General features: G+C 35.6%; 1 protein-coding gene across 22 annotated transcripts in view; it reads left to right on the plus strand.

Annotated features, from left to right (window-relative positions):
• MYCBP2 (MYC binding protein 2) overlaps positions 1–17,764 on the plus strand; it is a 304,484-nt gene that overhangs the window by 72,210 nt on the left and 214,510 nt on the right. For 21 of the 22 annotated variants that reach the window (XM_051850575.2, XM_051850577.2, XM_051850583.2 and 18 more), the window contains exons 5-14: positions 586–782; positions 4,666–4,908; positions 5,120–5,191; positions 5,844–5,940; positions 9,724–9,797; positions 9,933–10,071; positions 11,280–11,356; positions 12,147–12,351; positions 15,015–15,179; positions 16,099–16,257. In XM_051850575.2, the coding sequence (XP_051706535.2) occupies positions 586–782; positions 4,666–4,908; positions 5,120–5,191; positions 5,844–5,940; positions 9,724–9,797; positions 9,933–10,071; positions 11,280–11,356; positions 12,147–12,351; positions 15,015–15,179; positions 16,099–16,257 (1,428 nt within the window). Of the gene's footprint in view, positions 1–585; positions 783–4,665; positions 4,909–5,119; positions 5,192–5,843; positions 5,941–9,723; positions 9,798–9,932; positions 10,072–11,279; positions 11,357–12,146; positions 12,352–15,014; positions 15,180–16,098; positions 16,258–17,764 lie in introns of those variants that run through there. The other variant, XM_070048702.1, reaches the window with a different exon arrangement.

Here is a 17,764-nt window from a genome sequence, read left to right on the forward strand (position 1 = left end):
CCTCCCAGTATCTCAATTTTATTATCTATTACAGGAGGAGAATATTTGTCCTATTAACTTAGAGGTTTTTCTAGGGTAAAAATCAATTACATACTCCTTTTCTAAGTATGAACCGCTGTTTTTGTCAATGTTAAAAGCTTGTTTTGTATTGAAGCCAACTATAGCACATATTGTAAGTATTCTGCTGTTGCTTTTTAAGTTTATATATAGTTTTATGGATGCTTCACATTTTAAGAAGCACATACTCCTCTCAATCTGAAAGGTAAAATACAATGAGTAACCTATTACTTTATTGAATGAGTTTCTTGAATATGTGAATCCCTCTAGGTAAGGTTACTTTAAATGGCCTTAGATTTCATTTCTTCATTTTAAAAAAGAAGGAGTTGAACTAAATGTTCCCTAAGGCTCTTGTCACTTGAATGTTTATAAAGTTTTGGGTAAAGAAGGGTAACTAGAAACTAATACAAAGTATTCCAGGTGCCTTAGATTTGATTTATAATGAGACAGAGTAAAATTAAATGAATAAATAAACATATACTGTTCTGTTTGTGAAATGAACCTAATTGAATCCTATTTTATCCACAGAGTCTCTCTTCCAGCTCCTTTTGGAAATTACTGTTCGAAGTACTGGAATGAATGACAGCACAGGCCAGTCCCTGACAGCACTTTCCTGTGCTTGCCTCTTTAGTCTGGTAGCTTCCTGGGGAGAAACAGGAAGGACACTTCAAGCCATCTCTGCTATCCTCACCAACAATGGTAGCCATGCTTGCCAAGCTATTCAGGTATTTTATAGTCACAGGTGCTTAGAAATTTGTAAGATGTCAAGTTGGAGCTTGATTTCAGTGTCTGTTAGTAGGAATTCCTGGCTTTTTCTTAATCATTATAGTTGTTTCAACTATAAATAATCTATTGTAGTTGAGTTAAGGTACATATGTGTTTAACTGTGAATTATTAACGAGAAATAAATGAATTTTGTAAAATCTCCTAAATCTTTCACCTATTCTTTGTATTAATACCTCAGCCTTCTTTCTTTGCATTCTTACCTTCTTCCTTCCCCCCCAGCTCCCATCTTCCCAGAATTTTCAATTCTAGATCTCCATAGTTTTAAGTATCTTTTTCTAGTGAAAAAGGATATAATATCAGTCTTCTGTATTTTTGATTGGTTGGTTATGATTTTTAATGATTTTATTTTAATACTATACCATAAAAAAACTCTTCAGCATTGTTTATGGTGGGAAATGGAATCCTCCTTATAGTCAAATTTGATTGAATTCTTTTGGACTGTTCTGGAAATTGAGAAAGTAGCTATAGTTTTAAGTCCTGATTATTTGTTCTTCTCTGGCCCCTTGAACAACCTTCAGGGCAGGTGGAAAGGCTGCCTCTATCCTGTTATTAGCAGGCTAAAGATAGCAAAAGGAGTATATTGGTTGTTTTCTGTGACTTAGTCAATGATCTTGAATACTCTGTCAAACATGAACAGTACTTTTCGTTCCAGAGTTTTGCTCTATTCTTTCTCCCTCTTCTGCCCTGCTTGGAATCCTCCTGTTCTTTTTGAATAGTCCTTAATGGTTTTAAGTTCCTGTAATGCAGGGAATGTGTTCTGTGGATGTGCTGGCGGGATTCAGCAAATGTTTAATTTGAACATATGTTTTAGATATGTAACTACTACTTAAATCATAGAAAGATAACGCAAACACTGAGCTATCATATGCCAGATTTTAACGGGATAGTGCCCACAGCTGTGTGAGCTTGTTACACTTGCATGTGATTCATTTTTATAAAGACTTAGGAATGATATTTGAGGCCATAACAGGAGTGCATGAACTAGGTTCACAGAAAGCCTCCAAGAGGACGAGGTGAGATCTCAACAATGAGTTGAAATTAGCCATTCCAGAGAGAGAAAGTGTTGCTATTGAGGATGTGGATGGAGAAAGTTCTAGGTCCTCGTTTGCTGAGCTATGGAGGTGAGAGTAAGAGTAGAATTTTTGAAGTCTGAAAGAAGTTTAGTATAGTTATGGCATGGAGATCTGCAAATAACAAAGGCAGAATTTGAGTGCATATCTGACTAATTCTATGAACATCCACTCAAACCAAAAAGATCCCCAGATCGAATACTGAGGTTCTCTGCAGACCTGCCATATTACTACAATCCCAGCCAAAACACCATATTGAAACTAATTATCTTAATGTAGCTTACAACATTCTTCATGATTTAGCCCCTTTCTGTCTTCCAGCTTCATGATCTGAGCAAGAAAAGTCTTCCCCAAGTCTTTTAAGTTTTCTTAAATTGTTTTGGAACTCAAATACTTAATACCTTTCTATTCCAAAAAGTTTAACTGAGAGTTAGTTAGGTTGCAGACAGTGAACCAGTGATGGGAAGATCTCTCTCTCCCTCACTCTGGATCTCTTGTTTGTCACTCTGCCTTTCAAATGAGTAAAAATCTTAAAGAAGATTTATTTGTTTCCAAGGCAGGATGACCGAGAGGGAAGGAGGGAAGGAGAAAGGATAGATCTTCCATATGTTGGTTCACTCCCCAAATGAACACAATAACCAAAGCCAGGCACTTCATCCACATCTTTCCGGAGGGTGGCAGGAGCCCAAGCAGTTGGATCATCTTTCACTGCTTTGACAGTGAAATTAGCAGGGAGCTGGATCAGAAGTGGAGCAGCTGGTACTGCTGCTGCAGTATGAATACCAGCATTGCAAGCTGTGATCCAAACTTCCTGCTCCACAATGCTAGTCTCCTCCCCAAAAGGCACCTTGTGGAGCTAAGATCCTTTTTTGAGGGATGAACTCCAGGTTTCTTGCAGGGAAAATACTACTGCATTTTAGCTCTCAAATTAACAAAAGAACACATGGAAAAAAGACACTATCATTCAGAGTTTGCTATCCTACCAAGTCTTTGGATATTAAAATTATTTTATATAGAGTGTGTATGTGTTTAATATGGGTAAAGTAATAAGAGAAAATGTCAACAGTATCATTAAGGAATAAAAATATAAAAAGTAATCTTAACCTAAGAGTTATGACACTTGCATCCCACATCAGAGTACCTGGGTTCAATTTTTGCTTCCTTATCATGACTGCAGATTTCTCCAGTTCTGATCCTGGGAGGCAGTGGTGATGCCTCAATTAATTAGATGCCTGTCACATGTATGGGAGACCTGGATTGTTTTTACAGTTCGTGGCTTTGGTCCTGTCCCCAGTCCAGCCCTGGCTGTTGCTGGCATTTGGAGATTGAACTAGCAGATGGGATCTCCCTCTCCCTCTCCCTCTCCCTCTCCCTCTCCCTCTCCCTCTCCCTCTCCCTCTCTCCCTCTCTCCCTCTCTCCCTCTCTCCCTCTCTCCCTCTCTCTCCCCCTCCCTCTCCCCCTCTCTCTTCCCCTCTCTCTCCCCCTCTCTCTCCCCCCTCTCTCCCCCTCTCTCTCCCCCTCTCTCTCCCCCTCTCCTTTCTCTCCTCAAATAAAAAATACATTTTTAAAAATCAGACAGATTAGAAAATAAATGGGGCCGCTGTTGTGGCTTAGCAGGTTAAGCTGCCACCTACAACACTGGCAATCGAATATGGGTGCCAATTCATATCCCAGTTGCTTCACTTCCAATCCAGCTCCCTGCTACTATACCCAGGAAAGCAACAGAAGATGGCCCAAGTGCTTGGGTTTCTGCCACCTACATGAGAAACCTGAATGAAGCTCCTGGTCCTCCTGGCTTCAGCTTGACCTCACCCAGCCATTTGAGTAGTGAACCAGCGCATGGAAGAATTTCTTTCTCTCTCTCTCTCCTTCTGTGTGTGTGTGTGTCCTCTCTCTGTAACTCTGCTTTTCAAATAAATCTTTAAGAAAGAAAAAGAAATTGAGCACTTAGAAATGAAAATCAAGTAATTAAAATTAGAAACTTGGGGCTGGCAGTGTGGCGTAGCAGGTAAAGCTGTCTCCTGCAGTGCCAGTATCCCATATATGGACGCTGGTTCATGTCCTGGCTGCTCTACTTCCTACCCAGCTTTCTGCTATGGCCTGGGAAAGCAGTGGAAGATGGCCCAAGTGCTTGGGCCCTTGCCCCTGCATGGGAGACCCAGAAGAAGCTCCTGGTTTCGGATTGGCTCAGCTCCGTCTCTTGTGCAGCCATTTGGGGAGTGACCCAGCAGATGGAAAACCTTTCTCCCTCTGCCTCTTTATAACTCTGCCTTTCACATAAATAAGTAAATCTTAAAAAAAAAAATACAAGATGGATGAAGGTAGAAATACAGAATTGAAAGATGGAGAGGAAGAAATCCAGTACACAACACAGAGAGATAAAGAGAAGAAATATTAAAGATAAAATTTGAATGATACAAAACATGGATAGGGAGTGAGAAAGTCTGATGAATTATTACAGTCTGAGTTCCACAAGGCAAGGATACATTTGTAGAGACAGGATGGTACTTGAAATAATGGCCATGATTCTGTGGAGTTGGTGAATGGCAAAAATGCTTAGATTAAGGAAGTCTAGTTTAGTTGAGATTTGCTTCTAATAGAGGAACGTTGAGTTTTTTGATCTTTTTGAAGGCATGCCAAACATACTTCAGAACAGTTAATGTTTTTACAAATGATGATACATTACAAAAGTATCTTTGTTCTGTGTTTGAAAAAATGCATTTAATTTTTTTTTTCTTATTTATTGAATAGGTGCCAACAATACTAAATTCACTACAGAGAAGTGTACAAGCAGTTTTGGTGGGAAAAATTCAAATTCAAGATTGGTTTAGCAATGGCATTAAAAAAGCAGCATTAATGCACAAGTGGCCATTAAAAGAAATAACTGTTGATGAAGATGACCAGTGTCTACTTCAGAATGATGGATTTTTTCTTTATCTTTTATGCAAGGATGGATTATACAAAATAGGCTCTGGATACAGTGGAACAGTTAGGGTAATGTGGTTCTTTACAGTTCTTAATCCTGTGGAGTTGTTGCCTTTTGAATTGTGTTTTCTTTGTTTCTACCTTCAATTTTAGTGTACTAATTTTAATGTAATTTTAAAAATCATAATTGAAAATATGCAATACACGTTATCTGTTTATATTATTTTTGTTAATTATTGATTATGAAACTGTTGGTAAGACTTTTTTTGTTGTTTTGCAGGGCCATATATACAATTCTACATCTCGCATCAGAAACAGAAAAGAAAAAAAGTCTTGGTTAGGGTATGCTCAGGTAGGATAATATCCATAATAAACCTACTTTTCCTTACCTTTTAAAATATGTGGGTCAAACTGTTTAAAGAATAAGTGATAGCACTTCTATTGAAACAGAGATGGTATATTTTGATGTCTGTAACAATGATGCTGTATTTGTAAGTAGTTCAATGTTAGTTCTGGCTCTGCTTCTTATTTGCTATATGGCTTTGGGCAACTCAGTTAACTGACCTGTCCCTCTGATATTTAGCAGAAAAATGGGAATAAGATACAGAGTTCAAGGGCATATCACCCTATCTAAAACCACTTATGTATTCATTTAGAAATTTTAGTTATTTTTTCCTTAAAATAGTTGTTAAAGTATCAGTGATCGTTTATATTATTTGGCAAGTGATATTGTCATTTTAGATACAATATCTGTATTCTCCTGTTTCTTCATATACCTTATATTTATTATGGGAAATATGGTAAGTTGACTTCCAGTATTGTACAACCCTTCCTTTTATTAGAATATACCCATTTCTTATATTGTTAGTCTTTATTGTTTTTTAGACATCAATATTAATGTTTCATATCTCAAAAAATTATAACATGGAACTCTATTGCTGCTTTTTCTCCTGAGTTGGTACTGAAAAAATATTTTAACCTGGGAAATATCTTATTGTCATCAGGGTTATTTATTGTATAGAGATGTGAATAACCACAGCATGACAGCCATAAGAATAAGCCCTGAAACACTGGAGCAGGATGGTACTGTAATGTTACCAGGTACGTTTCCACTGGTCATTCCTTTCCTTCACAATTGATTTTAAGAATTGTGCATGTTAGGCTATTTAGACATAAAGAATGACTAGCAAGAAATAACGCTTGCTTACAAATGAGTTTAAAAAATCTTGACATGCAAGATGGGTTATGGTCTATACAAAGTTAATACATGTGATGACATCAGAGATAAGTATAATAAGTTTTAATGTTTATTTCTGAAGTCTTCCACATCTGTGGCCTAATCCTGAACATAACCTTTCCCCACCAAGATTGGTTGAGCTGTGAATTAGTGGAGTGATGTTACTCTGTTGCTCCTGACAAAATTACAGCTCTGGCTCCCATATGACCCTATACAAAGAACCTTTTGGTTAGTTTTACTTTAACAATAATAAACTTGAGTTTTCCTGTTTATTTGACAGAATTTTGAGTGACAGAGTTCAGGATGGGTCAGAAATTTTTTTAAAAAGGCCATCATATATGCTTTTTAGTAATACTCTGATATGGCACTTTGGATACAATTCATTTGTTTTGATTTTGTGATGGTGGCAGATAAATATATATTTTGAAGTAGTAGATCTCAAATTTTGTGGTATACTGGGCAAAAGCATAAAATATTCTCTAATGTAAGGTCATTGAATTTGCTTATGCCTTTGATACTTTCAAGTTGTTTATATTGAAATCTTAAATATGTCCAGCAGTAGTTTCATGGTAAGCAGCAATATTATTCTAGGTACTTGACTATCTAAAAGTGATACTTTTAGGAATACATTGAGAATGATGACAACTCTCAGGTTGCTTGTTAATTTTTAAAATATTCTTACAACATTTATGAAACATTTATGAACCTTGATATCTATACATGTATCCAAATTCATGTATGTGATATCATATTAAAGTCAATGCCACATTTTCATGTCCACTTTACAAATAAGGCAGCTTTGGAAAGCAGATGACTTAATAAAGTAGTTTTGTAAAAACTATTTGCAGATGATCTACAAGTTTTTTGTTGTTGTTGTTTGTTTCTTATTTTTTAGTCACATGTCTTGGACCAGGTCTGTTGTCCTAATAACAACAAAAGTAGTAACTTTATGTTTGTTTAATATTGACATGTCCCCTCTCCATGGGTATATATATGTGTGTGTGTATGTGTGTGTGTGTGTGTTTGTGTATGTTAATATGCATATATTAAAGTGTACATGCACATAAGTTAAAGGCAACTGTATTATAGAAAAATAAATATGAGCAAAAATAAAGAGAATAATTATAACCTGACTTCCCTTATAAAAAACACTATTAACATATTGATAAATAGCCGCCTTGTGTTTTCCCTATATGCATAGCTGCATATTTATAAAAAAGTTATCATATGCTACATATTGCTTTTAAACCTATTTCCTTTCACTTAATATCCTCAATTGGTTTTTAGGCCCTTAAATAATCTTCTACAGCATCATTTTACAAAATACATTCCATTGGTTCCATGTTCAGAAAATATATTCCATTGATTATCACAGTGAAGTGGGAGCTTTCTGTAATGTGCATCTCTGTTTCACTTTGTGCAAGTCATTTGAGGATGGATGTCATAGAATAAAAATTCTAAGTTAATAAATGCCATCCACTACCCCCAACAGATGGATACTAATATAAAGGATTTACTCATGAGAAAACCTACTCATTTAATAGATTTTGATTGAGAAGACATTTGAAAATATCTACCTAAAGCTCTTTTTTTATACCACCATGCGTTAAAGAAATGATTTGTTAAATGTCCTTGTTCAGTGTAAGTCCCTCTGTATCATTTAACAAATGACATGCAACTTTAACAGTACAAGTGTGGCTTTCTGTGTTTGATAAATATGTGCTATATTCATGGTGAAGAATGAAGCAAGCTTTGGGAGGATAGTCCCATACTGTGTGTCTTCCGAATTGACAAATGTTGCTTGACATATTCCTGAAGATACTGTCTTGTCATGTTCCCCGACTGATAAAGAATGCATTAAGAGAAAATCTTGAAATCACGTGGCACAAAGACTCATCCCGCAAGCCTGAAGAAGCCTGTTGTCATTTTCTCATTTCTTTGACCCGGCCTGCATTTTCTTCATAGTACCTTAACAGCTCTGCTCTGTGGCTTTCCCATTGAGACACAGCAGAAGTGAATTGTCAGATTTATAGAAGGTTGTGCATACTCTAAGATTGACCTAAATCAGACAATTCCTTGAGCTTCATGTTCCAGCAAGCCTTACAGTCTAGTTTATATATAAATAAAAAAATGCAAGCTAGTATTGATGAACTTAAAACATACTTATGCTCCTGATAATTGTCATTTTATTCTTTATATCTTGGTTTACTTTTCAGACTGTGTCCTTGTGTCGTTACTCTCCAAGCCTGGTGACAAGTTGCCTCAGATCATGAGGCTTTTGCTACTCTTCTTGCGCCGCTTCACCCCTCACCCTTGCATTTATCTGAAATTATAATGAGTTTTTCTTCTTTGCTTTTTAGTTTAAAATCTTACTGCTTAGAGCTTGAGAAGCATCTTTCTTGCGCCTCTTTGTATTCTGTACAGTGGACTAGGAACTCTTTCTTTCGATTTCTCCTCTCTTTGATTACCAAGTCTCTTGGGCTACCAGTGGGCCTTGTCTCCCAGTTTCTATTTCCAGTTTGTGATCACTGAATTCTCTATTTGGTAAGGGTCTGCCTGTGTTTTGCATATTGATAATAAGGAAGTATGCTAGTATGAAACTCCTGGGCAAAGATATAGAATAATCTATTTGGGTGGGCTCCATTACTGCATTCCAAAAAGCAGAATTTTATGTTTTGTTGACTCAGGTGCAACTAGAAATGAAATGCAGCTTTTTTGGTATTGTGATTAATGGAGAGATTCATCCTAGTTCTCTGCAGTTACTTGGGAAGTGTGTGTGCCTTTATACTTGCTTGCTGAACATTTATTTTTCTAAAAGTATACAGTTTATACTTAAATGCTGATTTTGCTTGTTAGTTTTGTGTTACTTAGTAGCAATCACTAACACATGTTTTGGTGGTCCTTTTGTAATACTGATATCCATTGCTCTAGTTGAGCTCGTACATTATTTTGGTAAAGTATGTACTGCACTATTCTATAGAGATGTTAACAAAATATGGTACTACTAGCCAAGATCAATAACCATTTTAAACAAAAAGAAAGAAGCATAGATTTGTCTTCTCTGGAGGATGAACATTTTAAAAGTTTTGAGCATACTAAATGATAAAAGTGCTGGAAATAAACATTGAATTTCTAGGTGAGAAATGTACTAGTTTGGAATATCATCTATTTTATAAAGCAAGGGATACCTGTATTTGGACACCATAGACCTCAAATACAGAAGCGTTAGGTCTGTCTGTATTTTTTCCTGTGACACTAATGACTGTGATGTCTGAGGGTAGAGTGTTGCCTACATTGCATGTGATTGTGTTGAAATGATTATAACCAACATTATAGTTTGTTCATCGTGGTGCATGTTTGCTATCAGACTCTTAGCTAATACTAATTCATTTTGAAATTAGGTGGGCTGTCAGGTCCTTGACTGTGGAAGATTTATAAATGTAAGCACAATTTGTAATAATAGTCATTAGTTACTTAGTTTCTGCTAATTTGTAACTCTTTATTAAAAAGCACAGTCTCTTTTTGAGTTTGTTTGTCCTTATTGCGTGGAGAACTCTCTTTCTGACTTCAGCAGAGGATTAAAGTCATTTTGTGAGGTGTTCATTTATACTGTAATATAATTAATTAGTTTATCTTCCTTTGCACAGATTGCCACACTGAGGGTCAAAATATTTTATTCACTGATGGAGAATATATTAATCAGATTGCTGCCTCAAGAGATGTAAGTACTCTGAATCATGAGTAATTGGTGTAAATGGAACCCCCTTCTTTTAAATCACTTTGTTTTTATTAGAATATATAACCTTAAATACCAATTTGTGAAAACATAATTCTGTGTATATTTTATTTCCTTTAGGATGGCTTTGTTGTCAGAATATTTGCCACAAGCACTGAACCTGTGCTGCAACAAGAATTACAACTTAAACTGGCCAGAAAGTGTTTACATGCCTGTGGTATCTCACTATTTGATCTGGAAAAGGATTTGCATATTATAAGTAAGATGGCAAAATAGGGCTTAATCCATATTTTAATTTTCAGATTCTTTTTTCTTTAAAAAAGAACATTGTATTTTCAGCAGTTTGTCTTATAGTAACACAAAATAGTTGTTAAAATATAAAATACAACTTTGATATGTGTAAGTAACTAAAAAATATGGTATGACATAAGAATTAATTTTGATTAGAACAAAGGAAAATAATTGAAATGAGAAGTAAAGATGGGTACCGATGGGCATCGTTAGCTTATACACTCTATCTTTATCTCATTATGTAAAAATTTTGAAAGCTTAAATGTTACTACAACAGTATAATAGTTCTCTTAATTTTTATTTGAACAAAATTGCAGGGTATCCACAGGATGATCCCATAGGTTGTGAGCATGTAATTGACCTAGCAAACTGATCAATCATCTTTCATTTAGATACAGAAAAATAGCAACCCAAGAACATTTCTTGGGCTTAGTATAATTACTCTCACAATGTTTTAGAAGTAATTAGGAACATTAGTTCTTATTAGGGCCCCAGGTTTGGTTTTTCATGCCCCTCAATGTTTAATATAAGTGCTGATCTTGAACTGTGGGATTCTTTCCAAGACCCATTTTTTTTCTGAACTGTTATCTCAGTAATTTTAATGAACTTGATTTTAGTGTTTCACTTTGAATTTTTAAATTTAGTTACGTAGTATTTCTGTAATTCTTCTATAGGAAACATATTGAATTGAGATAACAGGTTGTAAGTTTTAAAAGCCCAGAAATTAATCAGTAGTGTATATAAATGGATAAAATCATAAAAATGTGCCATATATAAAGTATTAAGTAGAGTTTTATAATTTTAAAATGTACATATTTGTATGTGTTTGTACAAATACGTGTATTCAAATTTATAGAGCAGCTACATAAAAATGTCCTGTAGAAAAAAAGCATGGAACAGAGAATTAGAGAAATATTGCTGGCATTGAATTTTTTACTTTTTTAACTTATATTTTAAAAATTCATTTAGAACAAATTAAGAAGACTGTAATAACCTTATCATTCCTTGTAGTAACATTAATATTTTTTAAAATTCAGGCATGTGACATAAAATTTTGTCATCCTTGATTTTGAGTGATACTAACTAAAATAACTTCAATCACTCAAAATAGTACATGTTGTACTTGAAATTATTCATGTTAGAAATGCAGTAGTATTTATTAGTCATACATTTTAGGTACAGGATTTGATGAGGAATCAGCAATTCTTGGTGCAGGACGAGAGTTTGCACTAATGAAAACAGCAAATGGAAAGGTAAATTACTCTTCTTGGATTAAAAATGAACATTCTCTGCTTTAAGAGATGATTGCTAAAATCCATTGGTTAGTTTATATAGTTTGCATGTTTGAAATTAATCTTGATTTTGATTTAAATTTTCTTAATGTGGTAAAACTTTCTTCATATTGAAATAGTATAAGACAAAGTTGTGATAGTTAAGATTATATTTTTTGAAATATTTAATTATGGAATTTTATAATTTTTAAATTGGAGTGAGTTAATATTTTTTGCTTGTTCTGATGAGTAGGGTAGTGATTGATTGTAAATTCTTAAAAATGTGCAGAACCAGACTATAAGTTGGGGAAGTAGGAACATGTGTAATAGAGTTGTAGAGATCAGATCAGTCCATTGAGATAGAAGCTTTTTTGTTATGTAGTGGATGTGAAGAGAAGGTACTTAAAAGAATTCTGACAATTGCAGTTATTAGGCAAATACACTGTACATGCAGGTTTTTACAACTAGGGAAAATATCTTGAAAATTTCATATATTTCCCGCTATTGTGAATTTGGAACATATTTATAAAATAGATTTATCAAGATAAATATGAACAAGGAAAATTAAGTATTTTGCATAGATAGCCATTATGAGCTGTATCTTTTTGCAGAGATCTTGCTTAGCTCACAGAAGCCAAATAGTGTTAGAGTTTGGGTTCTTTGATATTTTTGTTTTTTTCAATAAAATATGGAAGTTTTTTTTTCCTCTGAAACATGGTACACTCTTCCAAAAGGCAGAATAATTTTTTTTGTTGTTCTTTTACTATATAAGATATATTACACTGGCAAATACCAGAGTCTTGGAATCAAGCAAGGTGGTCCTTCAGCAGGAAAATGGGTTGAACTACCAATTACGAAATCTCCAAAGATAGTGCACTTCTCAGTGGGACATGATGGCTCCCATGCCCTTTTAGTTGCAGAAGATGGAAGCATATTCTTTACAGGATCTGCTAGTAAAGGAGAAGATGGAGAGTCAAGTAAGTTGACTGAACAATTGGGCATTTAGTAAAGCACTGGGGGAATTTATTAGCATAAAATTTATCAATTTCCATAACACTGACCTCTCCAAGTTTGGAGAGGATTTTACATTGGGGTGTATTTGGTTGATGGTGGTGGTAAGCTGTTCATTGAAGAAATATGATTTCTGATTTCATCCTGGAGGTTGTATTCATGGATTTTTATATTTTATGAATACATGGCTATCCATTTGAGAATATATGCTTATTATATTGTGTCAGTTAGTATTATTTTTAAAGCTTATTTTTTCTAAAACGTTATTTTAGGAAACTCAGAACGTTAAAAGGAATATGTTTCAGAATGAAGATAAATGTTAGGCGACCTTGCATAACAGTGTTTGTTATAGTTAATATTCTTATTTGTCTATGATCAAATCATCACTCAGCAGTGAAAATATGAACAGTTTTCTTTATCTCTTAGTTTTATATACTTCAGAGTCTTCAAAGTGTTTTTAAAATAATTAGTTGTTAACATATGCAATATAATATAGTTCATAGATACAGTTCTCAGAATATGATGATATTCCCTGCCTCCTTCCCACCCTTTCTCTTCTTTTTAAGTTTTTGAGATAACATTTTAAATTTACATTACAGTAAAAAGGCTTAATGCTTCACCAAATGAGAAGCTTAACAAATATAAAGCAAAAAGAACCTAGTTTAGTGGGAATATAAGACAATAGGCTATAAACAATAATTGAATGGAAAAATGACCGTTTCACCCATATACATTAAATTTTAAAGTAAACACATCATTGAAACTATAGTAGTACCATTGGTTTGACAAAGGTATGAAACACAGTTTTACAAAGCTATATTTGTAACAAAGTGCTTTTTTTTTCTTTCTGTAACTTCTCACTTATTTTATGCATTGTAACACATCGGAGTAGTCTTTTCCAGTGATTTGCTTTTGAAGTTAGTAGATAAAATAAAAGTTATATAAAATGATTTATCCTAGAACAAATCTCTAAAATTAGCCATAAAATAGATTACCATCACTCACAAGCTTTAGCCCAGCCAGTTTTTCCTTTTAACAGTGTAAGAACAGTGTCCTTGCTTTGCTTGATATATAGATTATGTTAGATTTTTAAAAATGGTGTTTTAAGCCGTAGCACAGCAATATATTTTTATTCTGAAAAGTATGGAGGAAAAAGGTTGATTGAGGGAGCAACTGATTGAAGTTTATCGTCTTTTGCTTATTTCAAGGACTTAGTTTTTGAGAACAGAGGTTGCTTGAATCTCCCACAGGTAGATTTATTTGCTTTCCTTCCATTTTTGTTTTTTTTTTTTTGTTGTTGTTGTTGTTGTTGTTGTTTTTGACAGGCAGAGTTAGACAGAGAGAGAGACAGAAAGAAAGGTCTTCCTTTTTCCATTGGTTCACCTCCCAAGTGGCCACTACGGCTGGCACGTTGCGGCCAGCATGCTGTGCCAATCCGAAGCCAGGAGCCAAGTGCTTCCTCCTGATCTCCCATGCGGGTGCAGGGCCCAGGCACTTGGGCCATCCTCCACTGCCTTACCAGGCCACAGCAGAGAACTGGACTGAAAAAGAAGCAACCGGGACAGAATCTGGCGCCCCAACCAGGACTAGAACCCGGGGTGCCAGCGTCATAGGCGGAGGATTAGCCAAGTGAGCCACAGTGCCAGCCTTTCCTTCCATTTATATAAAGCGTCTTCAAGAAGAACCTTCATGGAGCTGCATATTACAAAAAATTATGCATGGATTTCAGAATTTTTCACACCAAAATAAACTTGTCTTTTATTATTCTCTTTATCTTTTTATTAATTTATTGGAGAGACAGAGAGATGAGCGCTCTTTTCACTGGTTCTTTTCTGAAAGACCTACAATGGGTGGGGCAGGCCAGGCCAAATCCAGGAGCCAGGAACTCAATGCAGGGCTCCCTCATGGTTGACAGTAACTCAGCCACTTAAGTAAGTCATCACTGCTGTTTCCCAGGTCTGTATCACAAGAAGCTAGAATTGGGAGCTGAAGCTGGGACTTGAACACTTGAACCAGCCATCATCTTAACTGGCAGGCCAAAACCCTCTCTCCCCCAATTTGTTTTAATTCCATTTTCCATGAACTTTTGAAGTCCCTTCATGTATCTCTTTTTTACCATCTCATTGATATGGTGTGACGCTTGATAAATACATGTTGAGTGAATGAGGAACTTACTTTATATTCCAGGATGTAGTATAAGAATACCTGTGAGTTAGCTTGAGAGAAAAGAATATGGAGATATGGGTGTATATGTATACATATAGATATAATTTGTATATTATATGTTATATATATTATAATATAAGGTAATTAAGTCCTTTAGATGATATGAAAGCTAACCCTATTGTGTCCCCCCAGAAATTTAGTAGAAAACTGATATTTTCCATTGGAATTTTTAGTGTGCTGCAAAGAAGGAGGTTCTGACAATAATAGCCTAAATATTAACTGACCAGAAGAGGTTGTCAGGTTGACTCACTATAATTCATGTTTTGAGAAGCCGAGGCTTTTGTGAAAATAAACAAAATGCATCATTAGTGCAAGTAATGTTTTTCTCCTTAGGCTTTATATATAAGTGAGTATTATTAATTTTACATAGGTGCCTTAAATTAATTTTACTTTTCTTTTTAAGCTAAGAGCAGACGGCAGTCGAAACCCTATAAACCTAAAAAGATAATTAAGATGGAAGGAAAGATTGTAGTCTATACAGCATGCAATAATGGAAGTAGTTCTGTTATTTCTAAAGATGGAGAGCTATACATGTTTGGAAAAGATGCCATTTACTCTGACAGTTCAAGTAAGTTTAAAAAAACTTAAGCATCATTTTACTTTCACGCAAAGAAGGTCTAATACTAGTCATTATGTGTTACAAAGATAGATCTAGAAAATTAACAGTTGTTATATAGTGTCTATTCATGTTTCCCACTTCCTTCCAAAGGTAAAGCATTTTACAAAGAAATCTAATTTCATATCATGGAGCATTGTCCATAGTTCCATGCAGAGCTAATCATAGAACCTGGGTGTCTAGCCTTAGCTGTTATTTCTGTGGAAGTCTGCTAGACTCAGGTGCTCATGTGGCATATCCATGGGTTAGAGGGTATGTCTTGGGACAAGGATTCTCCTAGCAAAGTTGATTTATAGTCATTGATACTTATTCTAGTTGACTAAACTAGTGTAATCACTGAAATTTGTAATTGTGAACCTAAGTTAGTAGTATAAGGTGAAAGGGAAGACTATCTTTATGATATCTGAGCTAATAATGTAGAACACTTTTTCTCAAAGTGTGATAGGAGATTGATACTGTTTGAAGTTTAGTAAGACAAATATTTTAATTTAAAAAATATTATGTTCTCCATTTATCCCAGACCAGTAAAAGCTGAAGAACCACTGACCCTCCCGAGTGTTGTTAGGAGGTATTGGTATTTGGAGCAAGCTGTTAGGAAGCCTAAACTTGAACTAATGCTATAGTAAAGACTTGTCCCAAGTCTAGATGATAGCATTTTAAGATAAAGCTACATTTTTCACAAAGTTAGCAAAATTAATTTAGTAATGTGCTGCCAGTCTTTTGGCTTCTCATTTCACTTTTGGGGAGTTATCTTGCCACAGAAATAAAAAGTTCTACATTGTGATAGTTCATTTACTAGGTTTAGAAAGGCTTTTTAGATTTTTGTTTTGTTTTGTTTTGTTTTTTTACCAAGTTTTAATCTTTTCTATAGGTTTGGTAACTGATTTGAAAGGCCATTTTGTAACTCAGGTAGCTATGGGTAAGGCTCACACTTGTGTTTTAATGAAGAATGGAGAAGTTTGGACATTTGGTGTGAATAATAAAGGACAGTGTGGAAGAGACACAGGTGCCATGAACCAAGGAGGGAAAGGTAAGTGTTTAACGTTTTATGTTAAAATTTGTGTTTTCTCATCCGTTTTTGAGAACAATGTATTGCAAAACATTACCTCTTTCTTTAAAAAAAAATACAATCTTTTTTTTTTAGATTTATTTATTTATTTATTCGACAGAGTTGCAGGGGGCGGGGGGTCTTCCATCTGATGGTTCACTCCCCAGTTGGTTGCAGTGGCCGGAGCTGCGCCGATCCGAAGCCAGGAGCCTGGAGCTCCCTCAGGGTCTCCCACGTGGGTGCAGGGGCCCAAGGACTTGGGCCATCTTCTACTGCTTTCCCAGGCCATAGCAGAGAGTTGGATCGGAAGTGGAGCAGCCGAGTCTCAAACCGGCGCCTATATAGGGTGCTGGCGCTTCAGACCAGGGTGTTAACCCGCTGCACCATAGCACTAGCCCCAAATATTATGTCTTTCAAAATAAGTGATGCTTTGTTTCTATATATAACTCAGTAAGCTAAAAATGAATTTTACACTTGTAAAGCATTATTAAAAATATGGCAGATTTATGTATACCACAAATCGTAGGTTACTTATAATCTGGCCCTTTACAAAAAGTGTGATGCTGATTCTTACCATGAAGAAATCCCCGGATCGTACTATGTATTTAAAAAAAAAATAGTTGAATGTGTTGTACCACAATCTGAAAGTTATATTTGAGGAGCCGGCACCATGCGCACTGGGTTAATCCTCCGCCTGCTGTGCCGGCATCCCATATGGGCGCCGGTTCTAGTCCCAGTTGCTCCTCTTCTAGTCCACCTCTCTACTATGGCCTGGGAAAGCAGTGGGAGATGGGCCAAGTGGTTGGGCCCCTGCACCCGCATGGGAGACCAGAAAGAAGCACCTGGCTCCTGGCTTCAGATCAGCACAGCTCCAGCAGTTGCAGCCATTTGGGGAGTGAACCAACGGAAGGAAGACCTTTCCCTCTGTCTCTCTTTCTCTCTCTCACTGTCTAACTGTACCTGTCAAATAAATAAATAAAATCTTAAAAAAAAAAAAAAAAAGTTGTATTTAAGATATAAATGGATTGGAAGAGGTAGTGACTTACTCCCTGGAAAATGTGCTAAGTTCTTTCATAGGAATGTCTTCTGAGGAAATTTTTAGCAGTTATAAAGGAGTTTTGCTGGTAGATGAGGTAAGGAGAGACTTTTTTTTCTTTTTTAAAGATTTATTTTTTTGATAGAATAGTGGGGAGAGGAGAGGCAGGCAGACAGACTCACACACATGGGGGGTTGAGGAGAGACAAGAACAGAGCGATCTTCCATCTGTTAATTTACTCCTCAAATGTCCACAACAGCCAGGTCTACATCAGGCTGACACCATGAGCCAGGAACTCTATCTACATCTCCCACATGAGTGGCAGGAGCTCAAGCACTTGGACCAAAGTCTACTGTCTTCCTAGACACATTAGTAGGAAGCTGAATCAAACAGAGTAGCCAGGACACAAAACCACACTTTGATATGAGATGCCAATGTTACAAGTGACAATTT

The sequence above is a fragment of the Oryctolagus cuniculus genome, chromosome 9, assembly GCF_964237555.1.
Source record: "Oryctolagus cuniculus chromosome 9, mOryCun1.1, whole genome shotgun sequence".
NCBI lineage: Eukaryota > Metazoa > Chordata > Mammalia > Lagomorpha > Leporidae > Oryctolagus > Oryctolagus cuniculus.